A 17,413-nucleotide genomic window follows, 5' to 3' on the forward strand; every position below is an offset into this window, starting at 1 on the left:
CTTATTATTTACTAAATTTGTACAAAAAAAAAACAAAAAAAAAAATTGGAAAAAAGAATTTAACCCGAGTTCGCACGTTAGAAAAATTATAAAAATAAAATTTCGCGTTTTTCTGATTATTTAATAAATTTCTCAGCTTTATGCATCCAAAATAAGGTACAGAAAGCATACCAAATTTATAAAGAAAAAAAAAACATAAAACAAAAAAAAGTTTGCAAAAAAAAAATGTACCCGACTTAGCACGTTCGAATTGTTAAGCATTACGGGGGCTTAAGGTAATATTTAATGTTCAATAATTCACAGCTAAAGCTTTAGAATTCAATTTAATTTAATTTTTTTTTTTTGTTTTTTAGGACAGACTCGACATTTTCTGGTTTCAAAGCAAAAGTTGGGCGAGTCAAAAAAGTTGTATTATAGAAAATCCGCAGAATTTATGACTTGACTTAAGGTAGCAGCCCGGTGTGACGGGTTCAAAAAATCAATTTTTTTTTTTACATTTTTCGGGAGAAAAACATCTTAAAAATATACTATAAACATTTCAGACAGAAATTTTAATTATTTTTTAAGTTAAAGCTAAAATAAGAGGGCGCGCCGTAGTGTGTATGAAACCGTGTGACACGCCAGCAGCAGCTGCTGTCGAAACTTTAAACGCGTTTTTCTCAAAACCATGTTTTCGAAATTTCGGGGAATCACTGACTCAAAAGTATTCAACCGATTTGGAAAACGCGCAGAATAGCTGACTTGACTCAATCCAATTATGAAATTTTATGTTTTTATATTTTTTAATTGCTGAGAAATAAAAATTTTCCAGCTAAAGCTTTAGAATCCAATTTAATTTAATTTTTTTTTGTTTTTTACGACAGACTCGACATTTAAGATTAGACTTTTTCTGGTTTCAAAGCTGGGCGAGTCAAAAAAATTGTATTGTAGAAAATCCGCAGAATTTATGACTTGACTTAATTCAATCATTAAATTTAATACTTTTATATTTTTCCGAATTTTCGAAAAATTTATTTTAATTTAATGAATAAAAATTTTCCAGCTAAAGCTTTAGAATCCAATTTAATTTAATTTTTTTTTTGTTTCTTACGACAGACTCGACATTTAAGATTAGACTTTTTCTGGTTTCAAAGCTGGGCGAATCAAAAAAATTGTATTGTAGAAAATCCGCAGAATTTATGACTTGACTTAATTCAATCATTAAATTTAATACTTTTATATTTTTCCGAATTTTCGAAAAATTTATTTTAATTTAATGAATAAAAATTTTCCAGCTAAAGCTTTAGAATCCAATTTAATTTAAATATATTGTTTTTTTACGAAAGATTAGACATTTTCTGATTTCAGAGCAAAAGTTGGTCGAGTCAAAAAAAGTTGTATTATAGAAAATCCGCAGAATTTATGACTTGACTTAAGGTAGCAGCCCGGTGTGACGGGTTCAAAAAATCAATTTTGTTTTTTACATTTTTCGGGAGAAAAACATCTTAAAAATATACTATAAACATTTCAGACAGAAATTTTAATTATTTTTTAAGTTAAAGCTAAAATAAGAGGGCGCGCCGTAGTGTGTATGAAACCGTGTGACACGCCAGCAGCAGCTGCTGTCGAAACTTTAAACGCGTTTTTCTCAAAACCATGTTTTCGAAATTTCGGGGAATCACTGACTCAAAAGTATTCAACCGATTTGGCTAAAAATTTAATCCGTAATTCTAGACACACATATCTAAATCCCGAACCTTTAAAACATTTAATTTTTTAACAATTAACTATTTAATTTAAACAATTTATGAAGAAAAAAAATTTTTTTCACAAGTCCGCCATTTTGTTTTTATTTTTATTTTTATGTATATTTTAGGTTCGGGACCTAAAATAAAGTCTACAGATCTAATAATCTCTTTGAATTTTTTATTTCAGATGACTTTGGAAGGCTGTGTGTTTCCCCGAACCAACTCATATTTTGTTTAAGGACTCCACTTTGACGTCAAAAATTTTAAACAAATTAATATAAAATTAACTTTAAAACATTTTTTTTATACATAGTTCAAAACACCAATAAAAACATGTAAAAACTTTAAAACGATCGCATTTTATTTTCTTTTTAAAAAGATTCATGAAAAAACGTCGAAATTTCGGTCGTTACACCGGACTACTACCTTAATCCAATCATCAACTTTAATGCTTTTATTTTTTTTTTAATTTTAGAAAAGTTTAATTTAATTTAATGAATAAAAATTTTCTAGCTAAAGCTTTAGAATTCAATTTAATTTAAAAATTTTTTTTTTGTTTTTTACGACAGACTCGACATTTTCAGGTTTCAAAGCAAAAGTTGGCAAGTCGAAAAAGTTGCATTGCAGAAAATTCGCAGAATTGATGACTTGACTCAATCCTATTATGAAATTTAATGTTTTTATATTTTTTCATTGTATCGAAATCAAATTTTCCAGCTAAAGCTTTAGAATTCAATTTAATTAAAATATAAATTTTTTGTATACGAAAGATTAGACATTTTCTGGGTTTAAAGCAAAAGTTGGGCGAGTCAAAAAAGTAGTATTGCAGAAACTTCGCAGAATTGATGACTTCACTCAATCCTATTATGAAATTTAATGTTTTTATTTTTTCATTGTATCGAAATCAAATTTTTTCATTGCATCGAAATCAAATTTTTTCATTTCATCGAAATCAAATTTTTTCATTGCATGGAAATCAAATTTTTTCATTGTATCGAAATCAAATTTTCTCATTGCATCGAAATCAAATTTTCTCATTGCTGTGAAATAAAATCGCTAAATGCATTAGCCGAATTATATCTTATATTTATTCGTAGAGTTTAAAGAGCACTTCAATAAGTTTACTGTAAATTTCCTATGACTTTGTGTGTATTGTCTTAAAACTGAGATCAATTTTGTGTGTGTGTAAGTAAACCGGTTCGTAAGTGGGTGGTTGTATTTGTATGTATGTCTGTATGCATTTGCTCTAGGCGCCGTCGTATCGCCATTTTTGAATATCAAAACAAGTCTTTCGGATAATTCCTTAAGCTGGTAGAATTTATCTGCATAATTTGGCGTCAAACGGTTGCTTTTTCAACCGATCGCTAATGCATTTAATTACTTAGATGCAGGGTAAGTACAAACGAATTATCAACGAACGCTCCGACGACAAACGATGTCGGCATGTAACATTTTCCTATACCACAGACGTGCGCACAAATTATATAATAAAGTGAATTATTTGTAAAAAAACAAAAAAATTAATTAACGCTATCTACTAAAATTATACGCATATGTGTGAGCAGTCGATTGGTGTTTCATAAAAACTAGCGCTGAGTATCGATGGACCCGTCGCTAGGTGTCTTCAATGAACATCAAGCAATTGAAATGAAGTTTTTTTTTTAAATACATTCTACTAAGCGAAAAGCGAAACAAAAATACGATTATGCATATTTTCAAATTCAAAGGTTTAAAGAAGTGCACCCAGAAATAAGTGCACTGAAATGTGCTCCACTCTTGATATTTATCATCTTTGTTTGTTTAATGGTTTTTTTTGAATTTCTTTGGATCAATTATATGTAAGTAACTCATAACATCCAAATAACTCTGTTTCTAGCGCCATCCTTATTCATTTTCTATAATCTCGAACTCGCTTTCGGACGAGCTCAATTCTTGTTGTGCTACTGTGGCGGCGGCGGCAGCGGCTGCCGCTACGGCGTTAGTGGTATTGCTTGCGCCGCTCCACTGCATTAGCCCAACTAAAAGTTTGCCGCTGTTTTCTAGTAGCGACTGGGTCGTTGCTGCTTGTAACGCCAAAGCCGCCCCTAGATCACTCCCTCCCGCCGGAGCTTTTGCTATGTCCGTTACACGCTTACTTCGATCAACTTCGTCGTCTTTTGCGTAGTCGGGGAATTTCAAACCTTTCGACAAACTCTCCTCCTCAGATGATGACGAAGAGGTTGACCGCGATGAGTCAGATTTGAAGTGACACCTTTTGTAATGCACATTGTGTGCTTGCGCTAAGGGATCCGCATTCAGCTCTTTAATGTTAATGACTGGTATCATATCATCATCGTCATCTGTTGAATTTTCACTGTACTCTGGCAGGGAATCGGATATTAAAAGCTCTTGAGGTATATCATCATCATTTTTGTAATCTTCTCCATGTGAAGTGTCTAAATCGCTTGCATCCTCCAATAAGGCGAGGTTCTCAGTGTTCACATCAGGAACAAATTCGTCGTAGTCTGTTTCAGATTGTGTCGCGTTTACTTCATCATCTAAAGAATTTTAATAAATGAAAAAAATATTAGAATATTTCAAAATAAATTTAATAATCAATCAAAATTTGCTCACCTTCATTTTCTCGCACCAGCTCCCACTTAAATGCACTCGCTGTGATGACAAGAACGAAGATCAATGCGAACCCTCCTAATACGAATCCGGATATGCCCAGAATGACACAGGACACACTGGCAACTCCTGTAAACATGGCTTTGTTTTCTTCTCGAAATCGTTTTATACGTTCGTACTTTTCCTGCAATTCGGGCGGTGGAACGATGCGGAAATTGCAGCGTGTCTTGTATATCCAAAACAAGAAAAGTGCCAAAAAGAAAATACTAATGGGACGAAGGCGTAACCTATAATATGAAGAAAGATGATCGAAATAATGGAATATTAGTAAATGAATATAGGTAAAATTCTAGCATTGTTTGATCTATCATAAAGATTAATTAAATTTAAATTTAATTTAAGAAGCGTTTGAAACATATCAGCCGTATTTGAATTTGTAATTACGGAATGGACTTCGGAAGCGTGTATTTTTCCGTTTGGAAAACCCCGTTCTAACTTTACGGTTGATACAAAAGTTATTATTATTTAAAGGGTTTTCCAATATCAGGTGTTACAGGTGACTGGATTGCGTTATCGAGAGATGATTAACGATTTTTAATGGCCGGAATTGGTTGATATTGATCTGGACAACGTTTATTTTCCACAAGACGGCGCTACGTGCCACACAAGCAACGAAGCCCTTGATGTTTTGCGGGAAAAGTTTCCGCACCGTGTTATCTCTCGAAGTGGTGATCACAATTGGCCACCAAAATCTTGTGAATTAACACCTTGTGACTTTTTTCTTTGGGGCCACGTGAAAGAGAAGGTCTACGCCAAAAGCCGAGGGTCGATTCAAGACCTCAAAGATGGAATTCGTGAGGCTAGAAGAGGACATAGGGCAGCCACTTTGCAATTCGGTTAATGGAAAATTTGATCAAAAGGATATTTCCCTGTAAGCGTGGTCGTGGTGGTCATTTGCCTGATGTTATTTTCCACTATTAACGGCATACCTTCCTCTTTACAATGAAATAAACATCCGATTGTTTATATTAAAATATAGCATTTTTTTTAAATATTAAAATAACACCTCTTATTGGAAAACCCTTTATAATTGTAAGCGACAATTCTATATAATTCTCATGTTTTTTGAAAAATGTATGCACATTTCTGAGGAAAAGCAAATGCAAATGTGGAAATGAGTCGTATCTGAATCTTACCTATTCAAGTAATATAAACACATTTAAGAATTGTTGTTGTTGTAGCAGTAACAATATTGCATAAATGATTTCGGAAATAGAGACGAAATTGTGAACCTAGCTGGCCAAAACAATAAGTTTTTGGCAGAGTAAGTTCCGCTCCACATCATAAAGCCGAGCCGTTCACGATTCGTTCTCGGTTTGGTAACATAAAATATGCACAAATGTGAGACCTCGGCCGCCGTAGAAGAATCGGTTGGGGCGTGACTAGAAGATTCAGAAGTGTCCGGGTTCGCAACCTCGGTATCAATTGATAGAAGACGAGTTTTCTAATAGCGGTCGCTCCTCGGTTGATAGTGGCAAACTGCCGAGTGTACGAGTATAGTTTGGAGAAAAAGAAATCCATTATTTTTGCGTTAAGTTCAAAATTGTATAATATTTAAGATGGTTCGGATTGTCCGATTTGGGTCAAATATGCATCGTTTTCTTGTATTGTATAATTGGTTGTCATTTTAAAAGCAGGTGCGTCCGCCGTAGCCAAATGGGTTGGTGCGTGACTACTATGCAGAAGACGTACTAGGTTTGAAACTCCGTGAAACACCAAAAAGAAGAAAAAGTTTTTTTCTGATAGTGGTCGCCCCTCGACAGGCAATGGCAATCCTGCGAGTGTATTTCTGCCATGAAAAAGCGCCTCATAAAAACCATCTGCCGTTCGGAGTCGGCTTAAAACTATCGGTGGTCCCTCCATTTGTGCAACGACATCAGGACGCACACCATAAATAGGAGGAGTAGCTCCAGAAGTGTACGCGCCAATTATTTTTTCTTTAAGTAGCTTCATAATTCCTTTCACGTAGAAGTTTTGGTGCTCATTGACGCATAACTCTAGTAATCGATTTTCACAATTTTATCTTGATACCAAACTTCTATCGCTCAGGATGTTTTCCAGTGAGAAAAAGGTACTAAGTGGGGATGAATATATTAAAACCTCTCAACCAAGCGCCCGGAGTTTTTGGCGAGTCACTAGAGACGTGTGTGGCCTGATGGAACACAACACCTCTTCTGTTCGCCGATTCTGTCCGTTTCTGGTCAATCGCTGGCTTCAAACAGTTCAGTTGTTGACAGTAGAGTTCTGAACTAAGTGTTTTGCCATATGGAAGCAGCTCATATCAAATGATTCCTTTTAAGTCTCATCAAATACAGCCTTCTTGGCTGTTAGTGCTGGTTTGGCCACCCTTTGAGCTGCTTCATCACGCTTTCACCACAATTGTTTTCGCACACTCGTATATGGAAGCATTTCTCATCCCCAGTCACCATCCATCCGTTCAAGAAATTGGTCGATTTCATACCGCTTGGCCAACGCTTCTCAGATGGAAATTCGATCCATCAGAGTTTCTGATATTAATTGGTGTGACACTCAAACAACGAGCTTCTTTTTGAATCCAAAACAGTTTTATGGTTAAACTTTAGCTCCTGGGCGTTGCTACGACTACTACATGTGGGTCAATTTCGATTAGAGGTGCAAATTTAACATAAAAAAGGCCTGAACTGAATCAACCTAATCAAAATTGCAGGTAATTAGCTGTTACAGTATCGGCACCACAAACACCATTCACAATTTCAGTGGCCTGGCTTGCATTTTCGCCTGTGTCAAAGAAAAGCGGTAAAATGTACCGAATTTTTTCTTGGCTGGCTTCTATTGTTCGCACCCTGTAACTTAAATGGAACAAACAAAAACAGCGGAATGATTTTTATTAGTGTGAAATGTCACCTTGACAACGAGCATAAACTTTAAATTGTTTGATCGATACTTTACGAGATATCGCTGACTTCAGGCATCTACCGGCAAAGTAATGGATTTCTTTTCCCCAAACTAATATTTTAAAGCAAAATAAAAAAAATTAACTTTGTACCCCTTCATAAAAAATGTTTTATAATATTTTTCAAATCCTTTATATGTATACTATATAAAATAATATTTTGAAATTTTTTTTGCTTTAATGTATTTTAAATATTTCTAAATTTATTTTTGGTTTAATATCTACTGTCTAAGGTATAATTTCTCAGTCCGTAGGTATAAAATCTCATTTTCAAAAAGTATTTTTTTCCAAAATCATACATGTATGATACATACATATGTAAGTATGTACTATATGTTATAGGTATACAGTAGGTTCTGTTTTTATGCGGTTTTTTTTTTAATTAAAAAATGCATGTCGACCTATCGGGAATTGTACATATAAACAAGATTCTAAACCAGCTAAGCAAAAACTCATAACAGATTACTTCAGAAATGCTAACCCTACAAGTATGGACCCACCTGCATAACCATCTAGATCAGACGTGTACATTTCCTCAAGTGACGAAAGTGATTTCACGCCAAATCCTAAACGAATGCGCAACATGTGGGTATTGTCTGATTCTATTTCTGACGTAAATTTATTTTTCGATTCTGACCTTTCTTAAATAAAGATATAATTTTCAAAAATACAATATTTTGTTTATGCGATTTTATTTAATTATTTCAGATTCGTGCGGTCTATGGAACGAATCTATAGTTATAATATGGGACTAGTGCCCTTTTTTATGCGATTTTATTACATTATTTCAGATTTGTGCGGTTTTAACATTTGAAACGTATCTATAGTTTTACTATAGAACTAGTAGCTTTTTTTATGCTGTTTTTTTTTATGCTGTTTCTTGTGGAACATATCTACCGCCGTCATTACTAAATGTAAATGCGTCATTGTAAATATATGTAAATGCGTTCATATGTATGCATATATGTATGTACATACATATTTATAATGAAAGAATAATCAGTAACTTTTTTATTTTTAATATATTACGACAGCTTTTTTTACACGTTTACATAAATACATATGTAACGCATATTGTACATATGTATGTTATTAAGCAAGTAAGTAATAATAAAGCTAAATACACACCAGGCAACCGTTGCAGCAACACGGCCATGTTGAAGCAACCGTTGCCTCGTGTGTAGCTGTGTTGCCAATTGATTTTCGAGTTGCTGCAACCGTTGCCTGAAATATCAAATAAATTTGATTTTTGGGATAGGTTGCTGCAACCGTTGCTTCGTGTGTATCATTGTTTACTGCTTTTACTCGTTCAGTTCGTTGAAAACAAGCGAAGAAGAAGGTTCGTGCGGAGTAAAATAAAGTGAAAAAGGAAAAAATGGCAATTGAAAATAATGAAAATTATGTTAATTTTATTAACGAATATAAAAATTTGAGAGAGCTGTGGGATATAAGCAGTGAAAAATATAAAAATTAAAATTTTAGAAAAAAAGCATACGAACAATTAAAAAATGAATACAATAAAATCGATAAAAATTTCAAGTCCGCAAAAGAGTTTCCTGTTGTAAGATACCGCAAAGTTATTGCCAGTCTAATTTCTGCTGATATTGCCTCTCTCATTATAGTATCTTGTTTCGTTATTTTGGCCTTTACGAAGTCCAACAATTTTCTAAACAGGGCTTCGTCCATCCTCATGTAATTTTTATAGTCCGCTGGCTCATTTTCCTTCAGTTCTTTCAGCAGCCTCTCGTTCAAAAATTCGATTTTTTTTTTAAAGCCAATTTTTGGACCAAATTTTCTTTCTCTTCTTTTGTTGCATCTCTTCTTCCTCATTTTCGTACAAAAGTTCGTCAATTATAATAAGAAGTAATTTTACGTATTTCGTCGATCATTTAAAAAATTTAATTTTACGTACATATCTTCAGCTCGTACCTTTCCTGCACCACAGTTATACACAATACTGAGATTGAAGCAACGGTCGCAACGTGTTTCCTAAACAAAGGCAACACGTTGCTGCAACCGTTGCTTCAACGGTTGCCTGGTGTGTATTTAGCTTAACAATTAATTACTTACTCAATAACAGAAACCCATCAATAACTAAAAATCTCTCCTCCCAGACTTTTCGGTATGCATGCACACATACATACATACAAATTTACACCTCAGCCGGTTCACATGCATTGGAAATTATCGAAAGGTGTGCGACCTTGATATAATTAAGTGATAATACTTGAAAGGCGTGTAGAAAAGAAATAACCTAGACATGTGTTTGTCTACTCATCGTCATCGAATGTGAATGCCTACTTTCTATAAGTACATATTATGCACTATATACAGATGTGTGTGTGTGAACAGTAATCGCGCTTCATTTGCACTTCATTTGACAAAAAAACAAACGGTTAAAAAGGAAAAACAAATATATGTACATGTATGTATAGGTAACAAAACGCAGCCAAAACAAATACAGTCGAACTTCCGTATAATGAATTCGCACGGGACCTGAAAATCACTTCACTATATAGAAACTTCATTATAAAGAAACATTGATTGTTTATGTAATTTTATTTAAAATAATCAGTGAGTTTGGTTTGAATTGCAGTCTTCCATTTTTCATTTTCAATAAAAGCTTCCAAATCATGTAGAGAGTTGAAAACATTAATCGGCACGTCACTCCTCATTTCCACAAAGGTTCTAATTACGCTAATGGATGAAGCAGCTTGTATCAACGTAGGTAATGCCTCCTCAGTTTCTGCCAATTCTTCAACGGTCAAATCGTGTTCATCGTTATCTGAAATAATATTTACATATTAAATTTTGGTTTGACTATAAAAAGATAAATGCTTACCAGGTTCAGCTGGAACTCCGCGACTTTCAAAAATGCTGTTGAGAATATCTTCTTCGGATGGGTTGTCCCAAGTCTGCACACCATTATCAACTTACGTAGTCATCAAACGATGCTTCGATATTTGCTAGTTTTTTAAATGAAGACTGTAAAGCAGCCAAATCCGATATTGAAAGAAGGTCCTCTTCATCCCAATGCTCAAATGGAATCTGCATAGCATCTTTTGAAAATCCAGCCTTTTTAAAACAGTTGGCAATTGTTTCTGGTTTAACATAAACATTCCATACATTGCTAAGATTTCGAACTGCTTGCAGCAAGTCTATGGCCATAACAGAATTTCCCTCATCCACTTGAGTCAATATATTCGTTAAAATTCGTTTTCTGTAATGTTGTTTCATGTTGTAGATAATGCCTTGGTCCATTGGTTGCAGTAACGAAGTCATGTTGGGAGGAAAATAAGCGAGATGAATGTTTCTCAACCTGTCTCTTACATCTTTAGGGTGGGCAGTGCATTTATCAACAAAAAACAACACCTTTCTGTTTTGATCACAAAATTTTTTGTCGAGTTTTACAATCCATTTCGTAAAAATCTCACTGGTCATCCATGCTTTTTTGTTAAACTCATAATCGACACCTAAAGATTTTATTCCCTTGAAGCACCTCGGATTTTTGGCCTTTCCGATTACCAGCAATTTTAGCTTTTCTGATCCAGTCATATTGCTTCCCACCAGGACAGTTATTCTCTCCTTGCTTTGCTCCCCACCAAAGCATTTTTCATTTTTGAATGCCAGTGTTTTAGTTGGCAAGCATTTGAAAAACAAAGCAGTCTCGTCGGCATTAAAAATGTCCTTAATGTTGTAATTTTCAATTAATTTCGACGTTCGTTACCCATTCATCACGGTTTTCTATGTTGGCGTCAGCACTTTCCCCACATAATGTCTTTTGAATAACGCCATGCCGACTTTTGAACTTGTCTAACCAACCTGTACTTGCCCCAAATTCGTGGTGTCCTAGTTCTACCGCAAAATCTTTGGCCTTTTGCTTCAATAATGGTCCAGATAAAGGGAGATTCTTACCACGTGCAACGAGTAACCATTTCAGCATTGCTTCGTCAATATCCTCAAAATGACAAGGTCGAAGTCTTTTGCGTTTGGTATTTACTGCCAAATCCTCCGCATTTTTTAAAATCACTTCCTTATTTTTTTAAATATTTGATAAAGTGCTGGGAAGAACTCCGAATTCATTGGCAATATCTTTTTTTTTTCTTTCCTTCATTAACTTTGTTAATCATTAATAAATTTTTTTTCATTTTAACTTCAATCACTGAATAAAACTGTAATAGCTCAGCTATTTCTGTTTTAATTTTGGGATTCCCCTCATTACAGTTTGTCCACATCTAACTGTAATTTTTTGCAACAGAAAACTTTTGAAAAAAATCACTATATGGAGACAAAAACTTAGGACGCTAGAATTTCCAACTGTAAAATTTGTTCATTATATAGAAAACTTCACTATATAGAAATTCATTATAAGGAGACAAAAATACACCGAAAGTAGAACGAAAAAGCAGTGTCTTCGAAACCAGTTCATTATAAGGAGAGCTTCATTATATGGAAGTTCACTGTAGAGAAGTTCGACTGTAATAAAATTGTATAAAAACAACGAATGTAGAATCAAAAACAAAAAACACAAGTGTAAACGATAGATAACAATAACAACATTCCCTGCTAGTCACCATGTCTGTCAGCTGATTTTTGTATCGTATGAGCGGTAATGTTCAGCGTTCAGTATATGCGCACGAACAAGTGTATACCATCACATGTATGTGTACTGGTGTGCACTTATATATATGTATACTTATATATATGCACTTATATATATGTATACTACTGCCTACTATACTACCCAACAAGGAAATGCAACAGCTCCGACTGGTAATTCTGGTGAATTTTTCAAATTTTTATTTTATACAAAAGTAGATAAGAAAAAAAAATTACATCAAACTAAAAAGTAATGTCAGCAGCAACTAAAAAATGTGTTTATGTATATAATATTGATGTTGTACAATAGTATTTGTTTTCCCCGCTTCATTTCTTTTAGCGCTCGTTTCAACGGCAGTAGAACCAAATTCGCACATTACTTTAATGAAATCTGTTTTTTTTTTAAGTGGAACTTCTTAAGCGTCGATGGACGAGCGAGAATGGAGAGTAAAATTTCAAGGCCATGCAACGTTTTGGGCATTTTAGTTCCGCGAGAGAGAAAAAAGATATAACGTGGAGGAAAAGGCTATTTTTCCTGAGTTTTTTTCTTGTGGTTGCTAATTTCTAGTAAGAAATTACTCTACCTACTTTTTGGCGCTTGTTTGTTGGGGCAAACATGTAGGAAATATATTTTTGGTGCCTACTTTTTGGCGTTATATTTCCTTGGTGCCTACTGTTTGGGGCGTTTTTTGGTCACAATTTTTTTTGGTGCTTATTTCCGTTTCCTGGCTAGTGCTTGTGCGTACTATAAAGTGCCATTCATTCCGGTGTCGGATTTATTGGTATTGCCTTGCGGTAATTTGTGCCGTTGCTGTGGTCCTGGAATCGCTGCGTTTGTGCGGGCGATAATCGCTCGGAGTAGTGCACGTTGTTGCCACGGTTTGTGTCCGGCGTTTACCTACACCGGTCAACCCTTCTCTGTTTTTTGTAAATTTTGTCTATTTGTATTCTCTGCAAATATTCTGAATTTTTTTAGATATATATTCTTTCTCTTTCTCTCTCTCATTCTCTCTCGGATCTCTCCCTCTTTCTTTGTCTGCCTTGAAAGTTTAACTTCCGTTATGTGTACTACGCTACACGCACTTTTTTATTTACGATGCTGCACCCTTTGCTTCCATATGAAAAAAACCTCTGAACATGTTCTTTATATGGAAGAAAATTCTTAGCATCGTATTCAGAAAAAAAATGTCAAAAACCAACGCGATTTTCAGACTTATCTTTATCATTTATTTATTTCAAATTTATATTTTTAATATACAAAATTGTATGCGCTATTTAAAAGTTCAGTTTTCCTAATAAATATTTATAAAAAGAATATTGCGAATATTGTAAAAAAATTAAGTGGATTAATTATGTGAGTGTCACGTGTATTTTGACAGGCTTTTTTTCCAATTTGTGATGTGCGTCAAAATTGTTTTACTGCTAATGGAAAAACCTATGTATGTGTATAATATGTATATTTTGTGTACCACTCCGAGCGGAAGCTGGTTTTCATGAAAGCAATTCAGTCGCAGATTTTTCTTCTCTTGTCTGTCGAGTGACGGTAGAAAAAAACTTCTTATCATTTGACGTCTCACGACCACAGTGCACATCGAATCCCGAACCAACTGAATGCTAATCCTAACTCAGCCAAAAAGACTAACATCATTTCTCTATCTATCTGATATAATTTTTATTACAAAATGTATACCACATTTGATTTGTTTTTAAACTGATAAAAATCGAGTTACCAAGGCTATTACCAAGTACTACAAATTTGCTACATTATCACAGGTTTTTCTCACAGGGCACGTATTGTGCGGTTGTATGTATGCACGACTGGATGTGTTATTACGAACGATGCATTAAAGAAGCCGCGAATCGCTGAGAGTGCTAAGGTAAGCAAGAGAATGCGGGCATGAGCAGGCGGAAAACGCGACATTTCTTTGCACACTGGTGCAAAAGGAAAGTTCCGTGTGAAATCAGTAACCGATAAGAATGGATATGAGAGCTCAAGAGTGCCTACTTCTCGTTTCACTGATTTGTTTACAAACACTAAATGCGTTCTATTATTGTTCGTTTTAGTTTAAGGCGATTTTTTTAGTAATAAACTATAGATAGTCATATACATTTAGTGTATACGTGTATAAGTGTATAAGTGTACGTATACATGTAGTGAAAAAAGACGAAATGCGTGGACGTTGCCTAAAAAATATTTAGATACTATAAATATTTACATATTCCTACACTTTTCACCAAAACTTATCTAAGTACCAACTTAGTATATTTTTTATACATTTAATTTTTTTCATGAAAATTACTTTCTAGAATTATATATGTACATATGTATGTACATTTTGTGTTTAACTTATAAAAAGATTTTGCTATGGCAGCTTTTTAAATCAAATGCTTACAAGTATTTTTTGTAAAGATAGAAAAAAGGAAGTTGCGAGTGTTGATTTAACACCATTTTGCGACAAACTTGAAACAGCAAACTTGAAAAGTATTATGAGGACTTCTTCTTTTTAGCTTCACATTCAGTGGCGGACCATAGCTTAATCTACAATTTCACTATCTCTCTTTCGATATATGTATTTTCAATTGCGAACGTTCATCACTTCCAAGTCTGCTTCGATGGCATCAAGCCATCTCTCTCTTGGTCGGCCTCTTTTTCATCCTTTGGATGTAAAGTAAACCCTTTTTTGAAACTCTGCTTCACTTAACAAACTTACCAGAACAAGTGAAGCCTAATGCTATTGGGCGTTTGGTGAGTGAAGAAAGAGCTGCAGGTTTATCGCAGTGCAGGGATCAGTGATATGAAAAACCTATCCCACACACACGATGGCAAAAGTACAGAAGTCGGGTGACACCCGCGAAGCGCTATTCCTCTCACAATAAACTTGACAGAATCAGCTATTTAGCTGGCGTAATGAGTGCGCATTTGTGTTAATTTTATTGTTGTATTACTTTTCAATTTTATTGCTAGTAGCGCTCGATTTTATTGTACTACCCCTCCCTCCTTTCTCTTTCTTGTATGCTCACAATGTCGGAATTTTTTAATCAATCATTTTTGAGTAGTAGTAGCCGAAGAAGGCAGTGATGGGGGGTCTATACGACAACAAGGAGATGGCAATATTTCGTATACTGTTAAGAGAATAGAGAAGATTGTGCGTGTATGTGTGCGTGAGTGAATTTGGCCAATCGAATTGTTGTCAAAGTTGTACCATAAAATTAGTTTACTTTTCGTTTCGTACTTTTGTGCTTCCAAAAAAAGTACTTTCAGCAAACGGAATGTACTTTTTAAAAATTACTATAAAACAATGTACACCCCAGGCTATTTATAAAGCAAAGTCGTAAACAAAAATAAGTGCTAGTTTTCACATAGTAAATATATTTTTATTTAATATTACAATAGAGACAAAAAAGAAATACAAAATATGTATATTTGTATCTCATTTAACTATAACAGCGAAAATGCAAATAAAATTGAGTAGATGACAGTATTGATATGAGAAAAACGTGCATACATATTTAGTTTACAAATTCACTCTCATCAAATTCTCTGGAATTAGTTAACAGCGTTTTATTTTCAATGTTTAAGTTAATGCTACGAAACCTAAAAGTCGTGCCCCACATATTTCAAAAAGTCGACACCATTAGTACCTAACAGTAAACTTAGGCAGTCAGCAGATCGGCTTATCTGCTTAAACGACAGACTGCAAGCTGCAAATATGTATACTAATAAGCTAAAACGCACATCTCAAACTGCTTAAAAACAAACGCGCGTCATTTGAGTCACGTGTAAGCTAAAAATCCATAAGGCCGTATCAGGCCAATAGCAACGTATGGATGTAAATCTTGTGTTCTGACTACTCATATAAAAAACTATCCCTTACACTTTGAGGGCAAAGTTTTGAGGAGAATTATTGGTCCTATACGATAGCCTAATGATTCTTATGGAATAATGCACAACAATGAGATCGAAGAATTTATAAACGGGCAAAACATAATACATACGCCTCGTGAGGCGCAAAACCTCCGATGGCTACCGCACGTACTTCAAAAGGATGACCACAGAATTGCAAGCGAGACTTTTAACTCTCATGGACGGTCACCAAGAAGGTGGGTAGATGCTGTGGAAGACGGCTTGCGTAGCATAAATGCACGAAGAAGCCATGCAAGGAACCGAGACATACATATGAAAGGCAATAGTAAATAGACATATGGAGACAATAGTGCCATAGTAAAGAAAGCATTGGCTCACCCCGAGCTGTAAATGCTATGATGATGATGAAGTTAATGCAACACAAAGGAATACTCTTTGATGTTGCATTTCATCTCTTAAGGCATCTTGTTACTCCCGCGCACTTGTGTACAAGGGTATTCTAATTTTGTTCATCAAGGTGGCGCAAAATTAATCACCCTATCGGAAGATTTATAATTTTTGCAATAGAGCGCGTAAATGTTAGAGTAAAGATTTTCATTCCTCAAAATCATTTCTTTTCATTTATTTAAACAAAAAAAAAAAGAAAAAAAAAAAAAAAAAACAAATTGGATGATTAATTTTGCGCCACATAGTATAACACTAGTATGTAACAGGCATAAAAAAATCGAGATAAATATAGAGATGATGAGAAGGATCGATTTAGTCTGTCCATCTCTTTGTCCATCATTGCGCACAATGACTCGAGCAAAAATAAACCACGCAAGTTTTATTTTTTTTTTTGTAAATAATCGGATAGCCTTTGTCGCTGGTGCTTAAATCACATAGCTTTAATTCATTAACCTGTACAATAAATAAATAAATAATAAATAATTTTGAAAAAGGGGCCACTTGCGGGGGAATTTGTGTATCCTGGATAACGACCAAAAACCTAGTCAGATCACAAAGCGAGTAAGCGAAACTAGCGCTGCCAAGTTATTTTTTTTTGCTTTTCAGAAAATTTTGGAAAAAGTTGATGAACAAAAGGTAGCTGAGGCTGTCAGTTCAAATCCTCGTCTCTAAAATTGACTTTGCAATGCAAATGCAAATTTAAACGCATTGCAATATTCTTTCAACTGATAAAGTTCTTGCTGATCAAAGCAGTTTTCAATAAAAAATAAAAAAAAAATATTCACTGCAGCTCAACAAAAAGTCTCATTTACTTGTAATGGCTTTCTTAGAAATTTGGCATAAAAATACGTAACCAACCGCACACCTTTTTTATTTTGAATGTTGATTAAATATATTTTTAATAATTAGCCTTCTGCACAGTGAAAGTTTTAAATATTAATCGTGAAAAAATGTACTAAAAATTCATAAAATGTACCTGGGTATTTTTACAATTTCTTTTCAAAGCTTGGTTGTTGAGCTTACGTAATTTTAAAAGTTCATGTACATTTTTTTGTTTACAAACAATTCTCTCTATTATCTTTCTTTCTCTCGTTGTTTTTGTTAACCTAACCCAACTTTTAATTATTGGCCTACAAAAGTTCAGTATTTTGACATTTTCATGCTAGTTCTTTC

General features: G+C 34.3%; 1 protein-coding gene across 3 annotated transcripts in view; it reads right to left on the reverse strand.

Moving 5' to 3' along the window:
* Positions 1–322: 322 nt before the first annotated feature.
* The window catches only part of LOC128857136 (uncharacterized), a 54,463-nt gene continuing 37,372 nt past the window's right edge, over positions 323–17,413 (reverse strand). For all 3 annotated transcript variants that reach the window (XM_054092728.1, XM_054092729.1, XM_054092730.1), the window contains 2 exons: positions 4,341–4,624; positions 323–4,264 (listed from right to left, as the gene is read on the reverse strand). In XM_054092728.1, coding sequence (XP_053948703.1) covers positions 3,612–4,264; positions 4,341–4,624 — 937 coding nt within the window. In that variant the 3' untranslated portion in view covers positions 323–3,611. The remainder of the gene's footprint in view (positions 4,265–4,340; positions 4,625–17,413) is intronic.

The sequence above is a fragment of the Anastrepha ludens genome, chromosome 3, assembly GCF_028408465.1.
Source record: "Anastrepha ludens isolate Willacy chromosome 3, idAnaLude1.1, whole genome shotgun sequence".
NCBI lineage: Eukaryota > Metazoa > Arthropoda > Insecta > Diptera > Tephritidae > Anastrepha > Anastrepha ludens.